At 36.1% G+C, this 20,471-nt stretch overlaps 1 protein-coding gene across 1 annotated transcript; it reads right to left on the bottom strand.

Annotated features, from left to right (window-relative positions):
• Positions 1-1,199: 1,199 nt before the first annotated feature.
• On the bottom strand, positions 1,200-20,297 carry top3a (DNA topoisomerase III alpha). The gene is made up of 19 exons (XM_056453984.1): positions 19,913-20,297; positions 19,776-19,835; positions 18,190-18,263; positions 17,733-17,808; positions 17,528-17,636; positions 16,744-16,887; positions 16,485-16,655; positions 14,940-15,043; positions 14,748-14,822; positions 14,245-14,327; positions 13,953-14,160; positions 13,453-13,638; positions 11,247-11,376; positions 11,037-11,150; positions 8,830-8,995; positions 8,558-8,704; positions 8,342-8,464; positions 3,260-3,960; positions 1,200-1,462 (listed from the first exon to the last, which is right to left on the bottom strand). Exons 1-19 carry the CDS (start codon positions 20,087-20,089, stop codon positions 1,308-1,310), a joined length of 3,003 nt encoding a protein of 1,000 aa, XP_056309959.1. The 5' UTR covers positions 20,090-20,297; the 3' UTR covers positions 1,200-1,307.
• Positions 20,298-20,471: the final 174 nt, after the last annotated feature.

Below are 20,471 nucleotides of genomic sequence, written 5' to 3'. Positions count from 1 at the left end.
ATGAAAAGGGTTGTCTTCAACTCTGAAATCTGGACTTTATTAGAGCTTCTATGTTAAGCTGCTTTGACACAATCTACATATTGTCAAAGCGCTTTAGAAATAAAGATGAATTGAATCTTCAAAGTTTACATTTCAGAATGTTGTCTTCAGTTCACAGAATAAATACGTTCTTTGTAAACACCTGGATTGTGTTATTTGTCATACAGTATATAGCCTACTGTATTACACTGTTGAATTCATTTTTATATAACGTGGTCTGACAACAGTAAATAAAGTAGTCCAACAAATAGTTGAGTTACAAATATATCTTTATTTCACTACAGAATATTGAAAAAGGTCTTCATTTAAAAATGGTTTCTTTACAGATCGTCATATGAGAAATGGAACAAAACTAGACTTTAGATGGCTATAAAGACCACATTTCTGAGAGGTAGAAAAAAGCAATGGACAGTTTTTATAATGGATGTTTCATATTATATACTTATCTTTGGAGAAATGGGACATTATTACACATTAGAGGTTTCTGAAAACCACATTTCTAAAAAGCGGAAAATAAAACAATTTCTCATATGGGGCATCCCATTCTCAGATCATTTAGTTCAACATTTTACATTTAGAAAAAGATTAAATGGTAATATCAGGGTTTCCATAGGCTTTATAAAGTTGAACTAAACTTATATAACAAGACTCTTATATCATTTCAAGGAGGCACAATACATTAACACTATCCACATTTTCTCCAAATGGAAGGAGAGAGCAGGATGTATTAGCCACACTTCAAATGTTCAAAAATCTAATTTTGTACAAATCTCCATAACTGTAATTTCATTTTACAGCAAATAAATAAACATAATAAACTCATTTATTTTGTGTAAATAACAGCAATTGTCTCATCCCACTGACAAATATTTGTCCGGAAATCTTATTTCAATAAAAAACAAAAGCATCTTGTGTAGATATTTCTATTGGAAAACTAAAATATTGATTATAAAGTTCAGCTCTGAATGAATACATTTTAAGGTCTTTAACTTTGAACTTAAAAATTAAGACTTCTGTAAGAAACCCGGTACATGTTAAATAAGAATAACAAACTACACACAGGCGCACACACACAAAGGTGCACACAAAGGTGCACACACACACACACACACGCACGCACACGCATGCACGCACACACACACAAACACACACACAAAATGTAAACCTAAAAATAACTTTATTTTACATAATACAATACAAATTTACAATATTCATAAAACAACATTAAATATGCATGAGACAAATTAATTTTATTTACATATTTTGTTTCACTGGGCCTGAGGACAGGTCACTCTGGTGTGTCCTGGCTCATGACATATTCCACAGGTCCTCTGCCTTTTGGCAGTGGGAGGCTTGCCTGAGGTAGTGCTGGCTTTTTTGTTCCCAGATGGTTTACCACCATTTCCTCCAGAAAACGATGTGGCTGAAGAAAGTGATAGAAAAAGTAAATGATTAAAATAATGATTAAGATAATAATAATAATAATAGTTAGATAGACTTTCTCTTTGCTTCAGCTTACATGCTGCTTTTTCATAGTTTTAATTAATTTAAATTTACATATATTTTTATTTATACATTTGCAATACAACTTAAGAAACATTCAGGTATTACATTTCAGGTGCTAAGCTGTAGAACTGAATAAATAAGACATAAGAACAGATGACTTGCAGAGGATAATAACAAATGTTAAAAAATAAAACAGAAGACTCACTAGGGTGTGTCCCAATAAATAACAACAGTAAAATATTACAATAAAATAAAATACATGTTTTCAAACTGGCTAGATCTTTAATGAATTTATACTGAGGTAAAGCTGAATTTCAGCATTATTACTTCAGTCTCCAGTTACATTATGTGCATTCTGTGGCTTTATTTATAATGTACATAAAGCGCACGTGGACGTGACATGCAAATGAGAAAGAGGAAAAAAAAGGATACACAGGCGCGCACGCATTCAAATCGATTTCATAATCTTTTAATATTGTCAGCGACTTCCTCATACGCACACATTATAAAACTACAAAATATCATTATGTTATATACACAGTAGTCTAGGTAGGTTTACAATTACATCCTTAAATGAGGTCCGGAATTAAGCAGTTACTGCTCCTTGTGCAAATGATGAACAACATAGTCGCAAATGATGACGATGAACATCACTGAGACCTCCCTCAAAAAAACTAAACGGATTTACGCAAATAACAGGGGTCGCCCCATTGAGCTCGGAAAATACGGAAATATTTATATGGTAGAAAGTATTTATCACAGCCCTGAATATATGCTGCCCTATCATAATAAATGCAAAAAGTACTACAAATATTTCTAACTTTTTAACTTTTCTGAAGATTTGTACTGGCACCTTTTTCATTTTATGCTAAAAAAACCCTCAATGTTCTAAACTACAATATTTTAATTTTACATTTAAATGAATGCACTTAACAGAACAAAACAAAAACAACACTTCACTCAAACACATAACTAGAAACCATAAATTCCACTGCTATCCATAGCCCTTTCGCACAGTGACACAATTTTCGGAATGACTTTACCGGTAAATTCAAAAAAGCGCTGTTCACACAGGCAAGAACGTTCCGGAATTTTTCCAGAAAAGACCATTCACACGTCTCAAAACAGCTACGCTTGTATCTGTAAACATTACAAACTCTGTGAATGGATAAGTATTGTGAACAACTTCGATGAAAACATATGCAGGAACACTTTCACATGTCGAGATGTACATAATATATGTGTGTCCTGGCGCTCACCGGCTGCTTCACGTGCACACGCGTCAACCAACTGAAGGAAGCGGAGCTTGAAGGTAAAAAACAGCGGTTTATCATAAGCATTTATCGATATTTTTTTGCACAGTTGGCTTTAAGAAGGAACAGAGAAACATTATCCGACATCTAGCATCTAACATCTAGCAGCTAAATGTGTCTGAAAAATATTCAAAGGCTTTTATTTTCATAAACAGCGCAGATGTGAATATGTCTGAATATTCTGATTGACTGCTGATTGTGATTCATGTCAGCGCGTTCTAATCGTGAACTTGCTCTTTCCGGCAATTTTCCTTCTGCGTTCACACAGCGTAGCATTCCAGCAAATTACCGGTAATGTTACAACTTCTCTGTTTGGAAAATTGCCAGAAAAAATTTAACTGTATTTTTCCACAAAGCCCTGAAAGGGGCTATTATTTCCAACAAAACGACCGTCAACATACCTGGTGCCACATTTTCATTGGCCCACTGGAAGAAGCCACACTGCTGATCTCTGGGTTTCCCGCAGGTGTGGAACATTCTACCCTTGTTTGATCCTTCCTTCATGACGGTCCTGGTGACTGCAGGCTCATTACAGTTACACATAGTTTCCCCTTCATCACCTCCAGACCCTCTGTGGCTCTGCCTCTGCTGCGGGACATTCCCAAACCCATTGGAAGGTCTGGGAGGCTGGATGTTTTGACTCAAGGGCCCTCTGTTTCTTTCGGGCGCCCCCTGTTCAGGTGGCTGATCGGCCCACAGGAAGAACTTGCAGTCTCCTGTGTTACACTTGTAAAACTGGCGCCCCTGATTGGGACCCTCTTTGCGCACGGTGAGAAGTAAGGCGTCCTGACCACAGTTGCACACAATGGCACCGCCCTGGGTCGAAGGTGGAGGTTGCACACTGGGATCAGCTCGAGGCCTGGGTGCTGGAGGTCTAATGTTCTCCACCCTGGATGGAGGAGGTGCCGAGCTGGTCCTTTGTATGTGGTGTTGATTGGATCTAGAGCTGTTATTGGCCTGAGGGGCAGAATCTGCATCTCGTCCTCTCAGATATTTCAGGTTTAAAACCTCTCTGAGAGTCTCGTCACATCCACCGATGCAGCCAACAAATTCAAGAGGCATCATAGGTGGCAAACTTCCCCTCTTGAATTTAAACTTTAGCCTGTCAACGATAAAACCAGAGTCAGCGCTAAAAATTACACGCTTTACTTAGGACTGAGCGATTAATCAAATTGAACATGTAAAGACAATTGAGCAAAGCTGACTTTCATGCACATATTCTCAAAGAAGCATGGCGTGAATATAGTAAATCTCCTTTGAAGGTCAGAGGGCGCTCTTGTGGAAACCCGCCAAACTGTACACATGAAGAAACTCAAGGAATGTCCTAAGAAAAATAAATAGATATATATACACTAGATTTCACATACGGGCCCTGAGCATCCGTCAATAGCGCAGTCACATTTGTACAGTGCTCCCAAGACAGAAGTCATTCAACTGTACTAGTCAAGCCAATCTGAAGACGCTGGACTTGTGTACAGGTGAAGTAACGAGAAAACAAAAAAACAAAGCACAAAGACAGAACATATCATATTTAGTTTTTGTATGTTACTTTTGTGCTAAAGCAATGTTACTGATAATACAGTTACTGCACTGACCATAAGGCAAAGTTGCACCCACTTGCACTAAATTTTAGGCTTTTGCTAGTTTTGTTGAATAAAATCAGCAAACAATGTAAATGAAATATGACAACAAGACACTGCGCTGCCAGAAACTTGTGTTATTGTCGACTAAGTGAAGTAACGGCTAGTTTTAGAAGTAACTTATAAGGGTGCCTGATACCATAACAGTGCCTGCGCCTCAATGCGCATACTGTCCACCCTAAATTATTGAACATTATAAATGTTATTTACCATTTAGATTAGAAAGGTAGACATGCACATTGAGATGCAGAGATATCGATGGTTCATACTAGTTGTTCATAACGGAGATTCATTGACAAACGAATCGCTCCCTTTGTTAGAATGAGAAGTGAAAGCAGGAGAGGGGCAGTGGTTCAGGACATGGATCAGATCAAATTTAACAGGGAGGGAGGATAATACATTTCCATGCACACAAACACATGCACTTTGTCAGCAATGCCCATGCGATCACTTATCCTATGATGTAGAAAAGTGATGTAAAATTATACTTTTCATAATTTAATAACATATTTGCATACTGACCACCGGTAAAACTCATGATCATAGATATGTGTATATATATGTCTATATATCTATTACATTACTATTATTATTACTGCACCTTGGTCCCACATTCATTTCAAAGGAGCGCTACCCTGTACTAAAATGGCGGCTCTATTGACGCATTCCTTTCAATAGACAACAACAGCGTAGGTGACATCTAATGTAAATATCTACCGGAAAAATAGTGGTTGCTGAATAAACAGAAGATTTAACTTGTTTCATTGGTTCAGTGTGCGTAATAAACACACGACTTGGGAATAATCTCACAGAAGAATTTATTTCAAACACTTGACTCTTTATTTATTATTTATTTATTGCCACATCAGCAACTTATGGCTATTTCATGGCAAAATGGACATATATAAAATATTACATGATAAAACAAATTCATATTACACTAAAAAAGTTACTTAGACAAATATATATAATATAAATAGATAAAATTTACACAAAATTTATTCAAAGTTAAATATGATTTTTCAGCTCAATTTTTGATAAATAATTTAAAACTCTTCCTGGTGGTACCTTATTAAAAATGTCCATCAAAGTACTCTCCTTATAAATATTTGCCTAATGGAAATTTAAACTTTTACATTACATACATTCCAACAAAATATGATTTATGGTAAAAGCAGTCTGGCAGTTATTACATATAAGTGATTTTTCATTATTCAATAAATATAAATGAGTCAACCTTGAATGTCCAATTCAACATCCAAACACTTGACTGTACTTACAAGGTGATTTTAGAGTAAAACCATGTTATTATATGTTTCAAAGTCACCTACAGCTTTCACTACAGCCGTAGTTCATTGAGAAGCGACGCAAACAGCTGTTATTATTGCAGAACGATTATCTTGATGTCATTTTAGACTGATTAAACTAAATAAGAATTTAAACCGATTCTCTTCAAACCCATTTACTCTGTGTAGTAAACTCTGCTCCATCTTAAAGCATTGCTGGTGTTTTACTAGAACCGGCTTTACTGTGTTGTATAAATTTATTAATACGGCTTAGAAATAAATATTAATGAAATGCTATAAATATACAATCATTCATTCATTCATTTTCCTTCAGCTTAGACCCTTTATTCATCAGGGGTCGCCACAGTGGAATGAACCACCAACAAGGTGCTCCACCGGAAAAAGGTGGTTTGCCATCTCCAGGTTGGAAGAAAGTCCTTACCCCAGGTGGAGGAGTACTAGTATCTCGGGTTTTGTTCACAAGCGAGTGAATGAAGGAGTGTGAGATTGACAGGCGGATTGGTGCAGTGGCAGCAGTAATGCGGTCGATGTATCAGTCTGTTGTGGTAAAGAAAGAGCTGAGTCGAAAGCTATCGATTAACCGGTCAATCTACCTTCCTACTCTCACCTATGGTCATGAGCTTTGGGTCATGACCGAAAGGACAAAATCTCGGATACAAGCGGTAAAAATGAGTTTCCTTTGCAGGGTGGCATGGCGCACCCTTATAGATGGGGTGAGGAGCTTTGATATGCTAGAGGAGCTCAGAGTAGAGCCGCTGCTCATCCATATAAAGAGAAGTCAGCTGAGGTGGCTCGGGCATCTGTTTCGGATGCCTCCTGGTCGCCTTCCTAGGGAGGTGTTCAAGGCATGTCCCACCGGGAGGAGGAATTGGGGAAGACCCAGGACACGCTGGAGGGACTATGTCTCTCGGCTGGCCTGGGAATGCCTCGGGATCCCTCCAGAGGAGCTGGAGGAAGTGTCTGGGGAAAGGGAAGTCTGGGGTTCTCTACTAAGACTGCTGTCCCCGCAACCCGGACCGGGAAAAGCGGATGAAAATGAATGAATGAATGTTTAACATAGCGGATGCCTTTCCAAGCTGCAACCCAGTACTCGGAAACATCCACACACACTCATTAACACTCATACACTTTGGCCAATTTAGTTTCTTCAATTCACCTATAACGTATGTCTCCGGTTTACTGTGGGGGAAACCGGAGGACTCGGAGAAAACCCACACAGAAATACCAACTGATGCAGCCGGGATTCGAACCAGCAAGCTTTTTGCTGTGAGGCGACAGTGCTAACCACTGAGCCACCTTGTCGCCCCTAACTATACAATTGGAAATTTATTTTATAATAGTTATTTCACAAACTAAAGTTAACATATAAGACAGTACAGTAAAAGTTTTACCACACAGTGAGATATTTCAGGCTTTTGATGACAGTCTCTTATCTTTTCTGGATTTATTTGATCAAAATAGTCCAGATTGTAATATTCTGAAATAATGCTGTCATAATACTGGAATGTCTAACTTCGATACAATACCTTTAAAAACATCGACATTCGATACCATTTTCAATACTGCAAGGATGAGAGCGTGAGAAAGCGAAGTCGTTATTGCTACCAACCAAAAGCAAGATTGTCTCATTTTATATATTCCATTATCGATACTTATTGAAATATTAATATTACTGACAACACTATTGTGCAACATTATAAGTTTAAAACAACTGTAATTACATTGAATACGTTTTCAAAATGTAATGGATTCCTATGATGTCAAAGATGAATTTTGAGCATTATTACTCCAGCATCACATGACCTTGAAGAAAATACTCGAAGATGCTGAATTGCATATTGAGGGTTCATACACATTTTAACTACTAAAATTCCAGGACTTTTCCATGACTTTCAAGATTTTTTTTTTTAAACCTAGTGTTTCAAGTCTACATATGCTTAGTAAAAAACAATTCAAGCTAAAATGTATTATAGCATATTGTAAAACACCCAACAATCTATTTAGTTTCAATTTATATTCATTCATTCATTCATTCATTTTCTTTTTGGCTTTGTCCTTTTATTAATCTGGGGTCGCCACAGCGGAATGAACCACCAACTTATCCAACATATGTTTTACACAGCGAATGCCCTTCAAGCCACAACCCATCAATGGGAAACACCTATACACTCTCATTCACACACATACACTACGGACAATTTAGCTTACCCAATTCACCTATAGCGCATGTCTCCGGTTTACTGTGGGGGAAACCGGAGCACTCAAAGGAAACCCACACGAACGCGGGGAGAACATGCAAACTCTTCACAGATATGCCAACTGACCCAGCCGAGGATTGAACCAGCAACTTTCTTGCTGTTGCTGTGAGGCGTCAGCGCTACCCACTGCGCCACAGCACCACCCTCACTAACATTAATAATTCATTAGTGTTCAATGAAATACTAAGCTTTTTTTTCATTTAAATCGAACTGTAGCTTTAAAAGGGTTCATGACATAAAACAAAACTACAAAGCAACATAAGAGCCACAATCCTTACATCTGCACCGGATGTGGACGGCAAGTTGGACAGATGCTCTCATCTCTGCTGACCTCCAGGACAGTGTCAGGAAACCACACTGCTGCTTTACAAGCTGGATATCCCATGCATGAAAGAAACATCCTGCAGTAAAAACACAGAAGAGGCACAACATTAGTAAATACACTACATTCCATTTCAGATCAGTTGGTAAATGAACTCACGCTGTCGTCTCACCCTGTGCTGTCTTTCTTCTTCTTCAGCACCATGTCCCGGTTACACTGAGGACACTTTCGCACAGGCAATGGTATCTCCAACTCTACTTGCTCCTGTTCGGCAATCTCCTGAGCCGGACCCAGATAATTGGACAAAGCCTCATCCAATCTGGAGACATTAAGACAACAATTAAAATCAGCATAAATCTGCATATAGAAATGTAAGTATAGTTGAAAGAAACAAAACCAAATCTAATGACTCCAGTGTACCTAATGTAGAAATAAAAGACTCACTTCTTTGCCTTCCTCACAGACTCGATGAAAACGGCTTTGTATTTAGCCACATGATAACTGAGGACAGAGGCTTTATTCTTCCGGCCCTCTGACACAAGTTTAAGGTCTGCTTCCAGCTCCGCTCTCAGGTCTGGCTTAGACATCTCATATCCCATAGAATTATACCCTGAAACAATACATTTACATAAATTATTGATATTAAGCAATTATTTGAAGGTTTCAGGACTATTAAATACTTCTAAGACAGAACTAGTGTGATTTAAGTAAAAAAATATTGTTTTTTAATTAGTCCGGAGTTCCAGACAGCACATCAATCTGGCAACTGCTCCTACATGTGTTTAAAAGAGTCATAAGTGAGCTTCAATTGTGATTTTAGTGTTGTGCAGGCTCAAACTCACACATGAGTGAACAAACAGCATTAACTCAAGTGTGCATTTTTATACAACAGAAAGCTCATGCTCTAGACCAGGGGTTGCCAAACTTTTCAGCCTGCGACCCCCAAAATAACAATGCCAGTGACTCACGACCCCCAATATCCTCTGAGGTGGTAATAAATATAGAAACTTTGCATGCAACGGTGCACACATAACAATAGGCCCAAGTCTATTCTTTGATTATTTCCTTTTTTAATTAATGCGAGTGCTATAAATGTGCCAGAAAATCACCATAAAATGGAAAAAACGGAACCATAAAATCAATGTGCTGCATCTATACGCTATGTCTTTAACATATTGTAATCACCCCAAGTCACAATCCAATAGAAAAAAACCCCTTAAATTAAAAGGCTGTTACAATAAATTACAATTTTTATCTTCAGTACTTTAGGAATAAAATATGGTTATTCTAATGGTTTAATAAAATGAATTCGATTTTAGGAAATCACCAAGCAACCCCCCTTCATTGTCTCCCGACCCCCACTTTTTGGAACCACTGCTCTAGACTTTTGCAGTTTGTAATCATTTTCTTAAATAGATCAATCATTGTCTTTATAAGACCTCAACATATCATCAGGAGAAGCAGGTAGGCTATTATTTTTTCTTTTTGCCTGTATGTTTAGTTTTTTGAAATCACCAAGGATTTCAGTTACAGCTAAAACAATTCTTAAATGTTCTGCTATAGGAAAAAAAGAGTCACCTACATCTTGGATGGCATAAGACAGTAAATTAATGCTGAATTTTCATTTTTGGGTGAACCATCATTTAAAGCGTCAATAGAATGCATTGATTCAATGTTAAATTGTTCTCTGATAAATAACAGAATGGATGTTCCAGAAATGGTCCATTACAGGTCCATTTCCAACACTAGGTATTGGCCCTAATGTCCTACGATTGGTTTTTGACCATATTTGGAAGGGTCATGTATATTAATGAGCTCTACTCACATTCAGACAAACACACACAGACACACACACACACACAGACACACACACACACAGACACAGACACCGTAATGTTCTCTAAAATCCACACGTGCAAGATGGCTTGTTAAATGACAATTTTAACTTAAGCGGTAAAGAAGTTTATTTTAGCTAGAAGGAATGAGCTATCTTTAATCCACCAGAGTAACCTAGTTCGCTCCTGAGTAGTGTTGTGAATGACACAATAAGAATGCATAAATCTGCTTTGAAAACTTATATTCAGCAGTCTACATGTGTCTGTTTACAGTGGCAAATTTCAGAACATACATGTTAAACTAACAAAAAGAACCATTTAGACAGCCCTTATGGCCACTTCAGGGTGCACTGAAAAAATTTGGATTTTGCATATCCCACGTTTTGTGTGTGTAAACAGATGAGACTCCATGGTCAAGCATGGCTGCCTGCTTTACAGAATTGCATACTCTTCCTTAATACCTGTTCCATTTCAGAATAAGTGTGCCACATACATAGCAAGTGTAATACAAATTTAGACAAACTTAGAATTAATTTACCATTGTTGTAATCTTACTAGGAAAGTTGTGGCCAATCAAACGCTGCCTGGAGTGTGCATATTAATGATCCCATGTGGATTGTCAGAGTTTGTTTTTTGTTCAGACGGTTCTGTTTTTTTTACTGGGTTTTTACACTTACAATTACATAACACAAATGAAACAATGTTTGAGGCTCACGGTATATAATTTCCATGTACTGAACTCGCAATATTCAACTATGTCTAGATCTATCTAGATTTTCATTCTATGGCACTTATAATATACCACTGATGTTTTACCTTCAACGAGACCCATGCCGAGCTCTCCGGGAAGAAACCTCTGGTCTGCCGTCAGCCCTACGTACATGCGACTCTTTATCGTCTCAATGTGTTCAGCATGTGTTGCATCAGTACCTGTAGTAACAACCCAAGTTGAATGCTACATAACTAACTGTTCTTCAAAAACCATGTAAAATATTCAAAGTTACAAAGTTTGATAGTTTTCAGTACCGATGCCGTGTTTCTCCATGAGTGATATCAAATCTGCCTCTGTCAGAAGCTGTGGTGGACTGGTCTGTCCTTCCACCATCTCAATCGCTGTGGGCTGGAATGTGGTGTTAGGGGTGTATGAAGGAATCACCTGCGCAAAAAGTAAACAAATAAATCATTAAGGCCACAATATACTTTAAAGCAACCTGAAGAATAAACTGGTGAAACATTTTGGGCTCTATTTTGATGATCCATGCGCAAAGTCCAATGGCAGGGCACAAACGCATTAAGGGCGTGTCAGAATCCACTTTTGCTATTTTAAGGACGGAAAAATCTACTTTGCGCCATGGCGCATGGTCTAACAGGGTTGAGCTTATTCTCTTAATGATTTATAGGTGTGTTTTGAGAATAAACCAATCAGATTCTCATATTCCATTCCCTTTAAGAGTCAGTTGCGCCATAGCGCATTTGCTTTTTACATGGCAGACTTTGTAAGTGGAAAAACTGAATGCTTTACTAGCAATAAAACAGCTAAACAGAGCATCTACAGCACGAGAATGAGAGATGAGCCTGATCTATTGAACCGTCTATTTAACTTCCTTAAAATAGCAACGCACCAGCAATGCGCCTCAACACACCTCGTTTTTAGATCAGAACGCCTATGTGCGCACATATGAGTGCAAATGCATTTGCTATTTAATCCACGTGGCGCAAAATGTCAAAACGACTCTTGCGCCGAGCTAAAACTAGCAGACAACAATTGCGTCGCGCCTTGCGCCACATTGCGCCGGGTGTATGATAGGGCCCTTTGAGTTTCAAACCAAACTAAAGTGAACCATTACAGAAAGGTTTGCCCCAACTGGTCAATATCTTTAAACTACATTGGTCAGTGTTGATTATGTACTGTATTACAAAAGAATGTCTCTGAGGCTCCAATTTTTTAAAGTGTTATCCAGTTCTTTTCTTCGGTTCAGCCCATCAAGGTCAGATTTCCAGAAGTAAAAACACAAACGCACTGAGAGCTGCTTCATTGTGGAAATTAAAGTCACTTCTTAAAACTGTCAAATTTGTCATGTTTGACAACAAAGATGAACTACTGAAATCCATTTAATACTTTATATATACACATAAAAGGTCTTTTTTGGTGATGGCAGCTTAAAGACAACTCTCATATGGAGAATTAAGTCACATGGCCACATACATTGCTCAGGTGTGATTTTATTCACAGATTTTAACAGTGTGTAAATATCTTGATGGTTCTGTGGGTCTCGTCTATCAAAGCTGATCTTTAATTTGTATTCTATATTGGATTCAGATCAGGTGATTGTCTGGGCCATTTTACAGCGTGATTTTCTTTCTGTGAAATCATCTGAGAGTTTCCTTGGCTGTGTTTTGTATCATTGTCTTGCTGAAGTATCCACTCTGGGTTCATCATCATCCTGATAATGTAGATGTTGGACTAAAGCAGCTATTAATAATTTACACTGACAAAGGGCAGAGTGTTACTGAATAACTACTGAGAGATTTCAGCTGCTGTCTGGGTTTTCACTGCCTTTCTACAACTCTACAACTCCCTTTCTTCATGTGTTTCCCTGTGTCATTTCTTTTTATTACACATGACATTAGATTTGTTTTCTTTGCATATATGGATCTCTTTGGTTGTTACGAATATCTGATGAACAGATGTTCTAAAGGTGCTGAGTCAACTGCACCTTTAGAAATATGTTTTCTGAGAAAAATGGTGGCGTGTTCAATACTTATTTCCCCCACTGTACCGAACAATGTTGGAATGCAGCAGCAACTGACTTCCATACTATTTCCTGTTCCCACTATGGATGTCAATGGCTTATTTATCCCATCAATTTCCAGATTATCGGGTTTTGTGTTCAACAGAAGAAAGAAATTCATAAAGGGTTAGAACAATTCAAGTGCATTAAGGGTGAACTATACTTGTATCTAAAAGTGCTACATAAAAATGTGACTTGACTTGACCAGATGCTTTCCAAACAACTGTTTTTTTGTCATTTTTGTTGTTTACTTTGTTAGTAGGATGAAAAGGCGCAGCACATTTTTACATATTGTTCCCATTAGTACTGGGATATCCACAAGCATTTATGCTGTTATAAATACTCATGCACTTAAAGTTTACTATAAAATATAGTGCCCTTGTTGAGAAAACAAAAACTCCATACATTTACCTATAAAGTATGTTACGAGCATTATTTACCTTATTGTACCACTTGTCATAAGGGTACACTTCCAGATAATTGCGAGCAATGATCGTCAGTCCGCTAGCAGAGAATCTCTCTTCCGCTATATCAATTTCGACTGTCACCTCTTGACCCTGAGCATCTTTGGAGCAACAGGCCAGGAAGTGACGTACAATGAACTCATAAAGTCTCTTTTCATTTCCCTATTAAAAAAAAGAAAAAATAATTATTAAAAATCACTGTAATTGGTGTTGATTACAAGCTAACTAAAGCTTAATTTGTAGAGAGAGTTTAGAATTTATTGCCATATCAGCTTCTCTGGCTATTTTATGACAAAAATGTACAACATTTTATAAAAATTACTTTTCTATAATAATAAAAAAATATTATAAACAATAAAAAGACATCAACTGCAATAAAAAAATACGTAAGATAAAAATAAAAAAGTCTATTTTAAGTTTACTTTTGATAAAAATTGTGCTTAATTTGTAATGTTTCTAGCACAGAAGATGTTCACCTGTAAGCTGTTGGTGTATTTGGTGGGGTGAATGGGGGGATGGGCCTGATCTGATTTGTTTCCATTACGAGGAGTGGGTCCACCGCTTTCCAAAATACGCTGAGCAAAATTTCCCCATTCTTGGTCCTGTGTCTGTTGCTCAACCAGACGGGTAAGGTCCAGGTTCTGTGGAAACATGTTGGTCTCCGTGCGAGGATAACTGATAAAACTGCAGGGAATCAGACAAACTGATTTGTGATGAGGCTTATCATGCAGACCACAAAAAGAGTTGATGAAATAGCCACTAACATACCCTTGCGTATACAGCTTTTCTGCAATCTTCATGGTTTCTTTGGCACTTATCCTCAATTTTCTGGAGGCCAGTTTTTCAAGTTCCTGAACAAAAGTTAACATGTTAACAACTAAATGTAAATCACAAGTTTACATAAATTATAACATATGTAAAAACAAAAATAAATTAAACAGTTAAGGCATTTTTATTGTTGTTATAAGAATTCTATTGTAAAAAAAAAAGTATTTTTATTTTTCATGGTTTAAAAAAATTCTTCAAAAACATTATGGTTTCCACCAAAATAATAAGCAGCAAAACTTCTCCCAGCATTGATAACAAGATATGTTTCTTGTTCGAATCAGCATTTTAGAATGGTTTCTGGTGGATCATGTGACACTGAAGACTGAAGTAATGGCTATCATGTTGTAACATTTCACAGCAGTGAGTACAAAGAATTGAAGCATTTTTATCGAAATATCCAGTCTTTCATTTTACATAGAAAAAGTTTTACCACAAAAACTTACCACAGTGTCCAGGGGTAAAGGTCGCCATTTGCTTTTTGGTTTACTTGATACAGATATAACTTTTGCTGTGGGTTCCTAAACAAATACGGAAATTTCACTTCACATAATGACTCAATAATGAATTTCTTTAAAATTAATGAAAAAACAACTAAAAAGGCTATGTTTTTTATAAAAACACAATTTATCACAGACCTCCATGCACATCTGATACAGCACAAGGCATGCTGTGTGATTGAATAGTCGATGTCTTTTCCAGTTGAATTCCACCGACTCTTCTTCATTAGGTTCGTGGACAACTAAAAAACAGATTTTGTTTTTTACATAAAGCGTTTATATATATATATATATATATATATATATATATATATATATATATATATATATATATATATATATATAGATATAGTTGAAGTCAGATTTAATAACCCCCCTGTTTATTTTTTCCCCACATTTCTCTTTAACAGAGAGAAGATTTTTTCAACACATTTCTAAACACAATAGTTTTAATAACTCATTTCTAATAACTGATTTATTTTATCTTTGTCATGATGACAGTAAATAATATTTGACTAGATATTTTTCAAGACACTTCTATACAGCTTAAAGTGACATTTAAATGTTTAACTAGGTTAATTAGGTTAACTAGGCAGGTTAGGGTAATTAGGCAAGTTCTGGTATGGTTTGTTCTGTAGACTATCAAAAAATATATATATCGCTTAAAGGGGCTAATAATTTTGACCTTAAAATGGTTTTTAAAAAATCAAAAACTGTCCTATTTTGCTGCATGTAAAAGTGTAAGTGACAAATAAAGGCTTCATCATCATCATCATGTGAAGAAAAAGCAGCACTGTTATATCATACTAAATCAGGGTATCAGAAAGTGCAATTCAATACCTTTTAAGACCTTTTTTAAGACTTCATCCATTTTAGACCTCATTGCCACTTTAGCTTTCAACCGGTAACATTGGCGACATTTTAACTTACAGTATATTCACTAAATAGTGATTGTAAGAAACTAACTCTAAACTAAAACATTATTCTGAACGAAATACTGAATGAATGAATGAATTGATTAATTAACTAACACAGAATAAAAATGCTAATCCAGCAGATGGCGCCCATACAGCAGCAGAAATAACTATTTTCTGTTTAAAAAATGTATTTAATAACTGAGTTTTCCTGGTTACTGCAGTAAACAAAACGGCATGAGGTCAAATCTAGCAGAATTATATGGATTTCATAAACTACACAGTACCCCAATATTCGCATATTAAATTCAGGCTTTAGCTACATAGCATAATCAAAAATGATAAAAAATACTAAACTTTTTAATTATTTTTAAGGGCCTTATATTTCTCTAAATGGATTTTTAATACTTTTTAAGACTCAGTGGACACCCTGTAAATACATTTTAAGATTCTGTTTAATGCTGTTCTATGCAGTCTAATATAACACACAACAAATTAAAGCATCTTTGGTGTTTTTCATTGTTTTCTATAAAACCAAATTGTAAATTCAAGGATGTGTGACATCATTGGCACGGCGACGCATGACACAGTCCATGTCACTTGTTAAAAGTGCTTATTTATTTGGATTTCAACATTCTTCAAAACATTTTGAACAAAGGGCATGGCAAAATATATAACACCGTTACAGTGGTTTTTCAATATTTTAATAAAAACTCATACATATTGTGCCTTTAAATGTAAGGTGTGCAAATTACAAAAATTGGAGTACCTTTGATTTTGAAGAATGTTTCAGGGACGAAGGCTTGAATGGCTTTAAATCGTTCTACCACAAAGCCAAGGGTGGGGAACTGACAGCTGCCATAACTGATAAGCTGATCGGAGAGAGATTCTGGGAATATCTTCTGAAGGCGCAAAGTCTGGAACCTGGTAAAGGATGCCCCTGAAAAAAAAAAACACAATGTACACATGTTAAACAGGTTATCTTGTCTAGAAAGTGTTTGTGTCATCAGATATAGTGAAACGCTTACCAATCCGAAGATCAAGCTCCTGTCTCACGTCCACCGCATCACTAACATTGATATCCGGCTCAGTGAGAGTCTCACAGGCTCTCCTAATGGAGTTTGGGGTTATCTCAGAGAACCGTGCACGGAAGACCTGGATGTTTGGCTTCACTTAATTAAAAGATATCACAAGTTAGGTGGATTATTCAGCTGATTATACATACTGTCAGTGTTAAACTGTTGTTAATGAGATAGTACACCCAAAAAATGAAAATTATGTCATCATTTAGTCACCATTTAAAGGTTTCAAACCTTTATAAGCTTCATTTTTCTGTGGAACACAAAAGAAGATATTTTGAAGAAAGTCGAAAACCTGTAACCATTGACTTCCATTGTATCTGCTACTATTGAAGTCAATAGATACAGGTTTTCAGCTTTCTTCAAAATATCTTCTTTTTTTCCACAGAAGAATGAAAATCATAAAGGTTTGGAACCATTCGAGATAATAGTGAATAAATAGTAAATAGTGAGTAAATTTTTGGTGAACTATCCTTTTAATGTTGTTTCAAAACTTTTCTGACTTCCAAAATTATTTTTTTAAGAATTCTGGTAACTAAACAGCTTCAGGTTCCACTGACCTCCACAATACAGAAAAAAAGAAAACACAATGGAGGTCAGTCTTACCTTTCACTGATTGGTTATCAACATTCTTTAAAGTATCTTCTTTTTTTGTTGCATACAAGTTGGTGAATTACCCTTTAATAACAACAAATACAGAAACAGTACAATGAAAACAACAGCCTTTACTTACCTGCTTTGCAGACATCAATGACCTCAAAGCCGATATTCTCTCCTTCTCTGTCACAATCAGTCCAAACAATCAGAGCTTGACACTGCCTCACCTCTCTCTCCAAAGTCCTCTAGATTGTGTGTAAATACAACATTTTTGCTGAATAAAAACAACAACCTCACATTGTAAAATTATACATATATTCTGAATGACTGGAAACGAGTACCTTAATCGGTATAAAGTTCTCAGGGCAGTACTTTTCCACCTCAGCATCAAACAATAGGACTGGACTACAACTATGCCTGTGAAGCAGCAGCCAATATGTTTAAATATTTCCACTGAGTTAGTTATTATTAAAGTTATATTATAAAAATATACAGTTGAAGTCAGAATTAATAGCCCCCATGTTTAGCCCCCATGGTTTGTTCTGTAGACTATCAAAATATATATAGCTTAAAGAGGCTATTGATTTTGTCATTAAAATCATTTTAAAAAATTAAAAACTGCTTTTATTCTAGCCGAAATAAAACAAATCAGCCTTTCTCCAGAAGAAAAAAATATTATCAGACATACTGTGAAAATTTCCTTGCTCTGTTAAACAATAATTGGGAAATATAAAAAAAAAAGAAATAAAAATTCAAAGGAGGGCGAATAACTCTGACTTTAACTGTATAAAAACTTACCATTTCTGAAAAGGAGCTTTGAATTCAAGAGCCAAGAGATGCCCTGATACTGATGTCATGTTTACAGTTACATTCTGTAAAACAGAAATAAAATAATCAAAATATTTAACTACATTTAATATTTTGCATAGCCTTCTTGATGCCTCCGGTTTGTTCAGATTTTGTTTCAGACTTTCTCCTAACATATTCATTGTAGTGTACTCATTTTTGCACCATGATATTAAGTAATTTTTTATATTAGTGATGGATTCATATTTCAGCCTTCCAATCCATCACAGCATGGATCAATGTTTATCCTTCTACCTCATTACATTATTAATGATTATTTGAATCCGTTTTTAATCTTGAAATGATTTTGACTGATGAATAAAGTTAACACATTGCTTAATATGATATAAGAATGTTCAGTGCATTTGCCTGTCTCTTTGTAACTCTATTTTTAGGAGCCACCAGACCAGGTCAGAGGACATAGAGACCTTGAGTGGAACTGAAGGACTTGATGATTGAAAACAACTGTTTTCCTATTTGTATTGCTATGTGTTAATACTGTCTAAAGAGATTTTGATATTATTATTAGTATTATGTGTTAATTCTGTTTAAAGTGATTTTCCTTTTTATTCAGATATACTTTGTGTAGTAAAGATATTATAACTGCCTGAATGCAGATTACACCAGTTTTGATAAAGATGGCTGAAAGTAAACTCAGCCTTGGGTAAGAAACAGATTGTACTTTGAGTGTGTGTGTGTGTTATTCGATTGTAGATCCTTTTCACAGGTCTGATGTCAGCTCTAAACAGTCTAGTGGATGTCTGATGTTTATATACTTGAGAGATTGAGATATAATTCAGAATTGTAGGCACGCACCCACGTGGGAACTCTATCTGTGTTTTAACCAATCAGGTTTAAACACCTATATGTATGACGCAGTCAATGATGTTATGTGAGAGTATAACTGATGTTGATTTATGATTGTAAGCAGAGCGGCCTAGGAACTCATAGCGAGTGTGAACTGCAAACTATCTTCAGTGAACTTTATTTATTTGAATCTCTGACTCTTCTTCATCTGATAGACTGGTAATTCTTTGAGTTTAAACTGAAAACTATCCCAACATAAGCTTCAGTTTTGCTTTTGACTAAACTAATGTAAAAACAATGAGATTTGCACAAATATGTCATTGTATATCATCTCATTAAAAGTCCAAATTCTGAAAAATTTGACAGCGCGTACTTACTTATGCTGTATAACCTAATCAGTCATTTCAGATACAACCTATTCTGAGTAAAACATTTTATTCTGTCAACTACTAATGACGTTTCTTCTAAATTTAAATAAAAATGTTATCATGCTGAGTATTTTTCATTCATTTTCCTTCAGCTTAGTCCCTTTATTAATCAAGAGTCGCCACAACGGAATGAACCACCAACTTATCCAGCACATGTTTTACACAGCGGATGCCCTTCCAGCTGCAACCCATCACTGGGAAATGAGCATTTTCCTTCACATAAAATAACAAAAATGTCTCATGTTTTCAGACACGTTTCTGTTGATTTTAAACAGTTAGTATATAATCGTAAAGATAACTTACTTGGCCAAACAGGTTGTATTCATACTCATATATTTTGTTGTAAACAGAGCAGCCTTCTCTCTGTCAAGAAAACAAGATTCATGGTGAACATCATGAACAAAATAAATCAAAACAGCAGCACAACAGTCAACACTCACTCGTCTCGATCTGCCATTTGACATGATCTCTGCTATGCCTTTAGCTGCATCGTTTTTCTCAGCCACACACAGCACTTTCTTAATCTGAGTGCGTCTTATCATGCTTAACGTTACAGATATCTGTCTATAAAACCGACTGTTAACAGTAATTCTTAGTGCCCTAAACAAAACGTTCATAACTGTGATCTAACGGCGCATGATAACAGTCCACTCCGGACATTACATCAAATGAACAGCGTCCAAACTAGCATAAAAACACTGACAACTTGTACGTTAAATGAAATAAAAACATATGAACCCAATCGTAAAGTATATCTGTAAAACTGTGATCACAGCGAAGGGGGACGACATTAAAAACTTCCAATTTCGGCGCCTGACGGAAATTGTCGTAAAAATACCGTAAAGCAATGTGTCAGAATGATGTACTGTGTACTTTACATTCGAAACGTTTCAATATTAAATATAAAACCAAATAATGAATTCACAGATATTTAATAAACCACAAACATATCATACGATACGAAAAATGTAAGTCCTTTCCTGGAAAAAAGGCACAAAA

Source organism: Danio aesculapii, chromosome 3, assembly GCF_903798145.1.
Source record: "Danio aesculapii chromosome 3, fDanAes4.1, whole genome shotgun sequence".
In the NCBI taxonomy this organism is placed as follows: domain Eukaryota; kingdom Metazoa; phylum Chordata; class Actinopteri; order Cypriniformes; family Danionidae; genus Danio; species Danio aesculapii.
Note: the sequence above shows the minus strand (reverse complement) of the source record. Positions and strands in the feature narration are given on the sequence as shown.

Bases quoted from the DNA above. Each gene is read 5' to 3' on its own strand.
- top3a (XM_056453984.1), bottom strand. From the start codon at position 20,089: ATGAACGTTTTGTTTAGGGCACTAAGAATTACTGTTAACAGTCGGTTT. The intron at 17,809-18,189 runs GTAAGTTTTTAT...GCTGCTTCACAG, and splicing joins AAAGCTCCTTTTCAGAAATG to GCATAGTTGTAGTCCAGTCC. The intron at 13,639-13,952 runs GTGAACATCTTC...TTTTTTTAATAG, and splicing joins AATACACCAACAGCTTACAG to GGAAATGAAAAGAGACTTTA.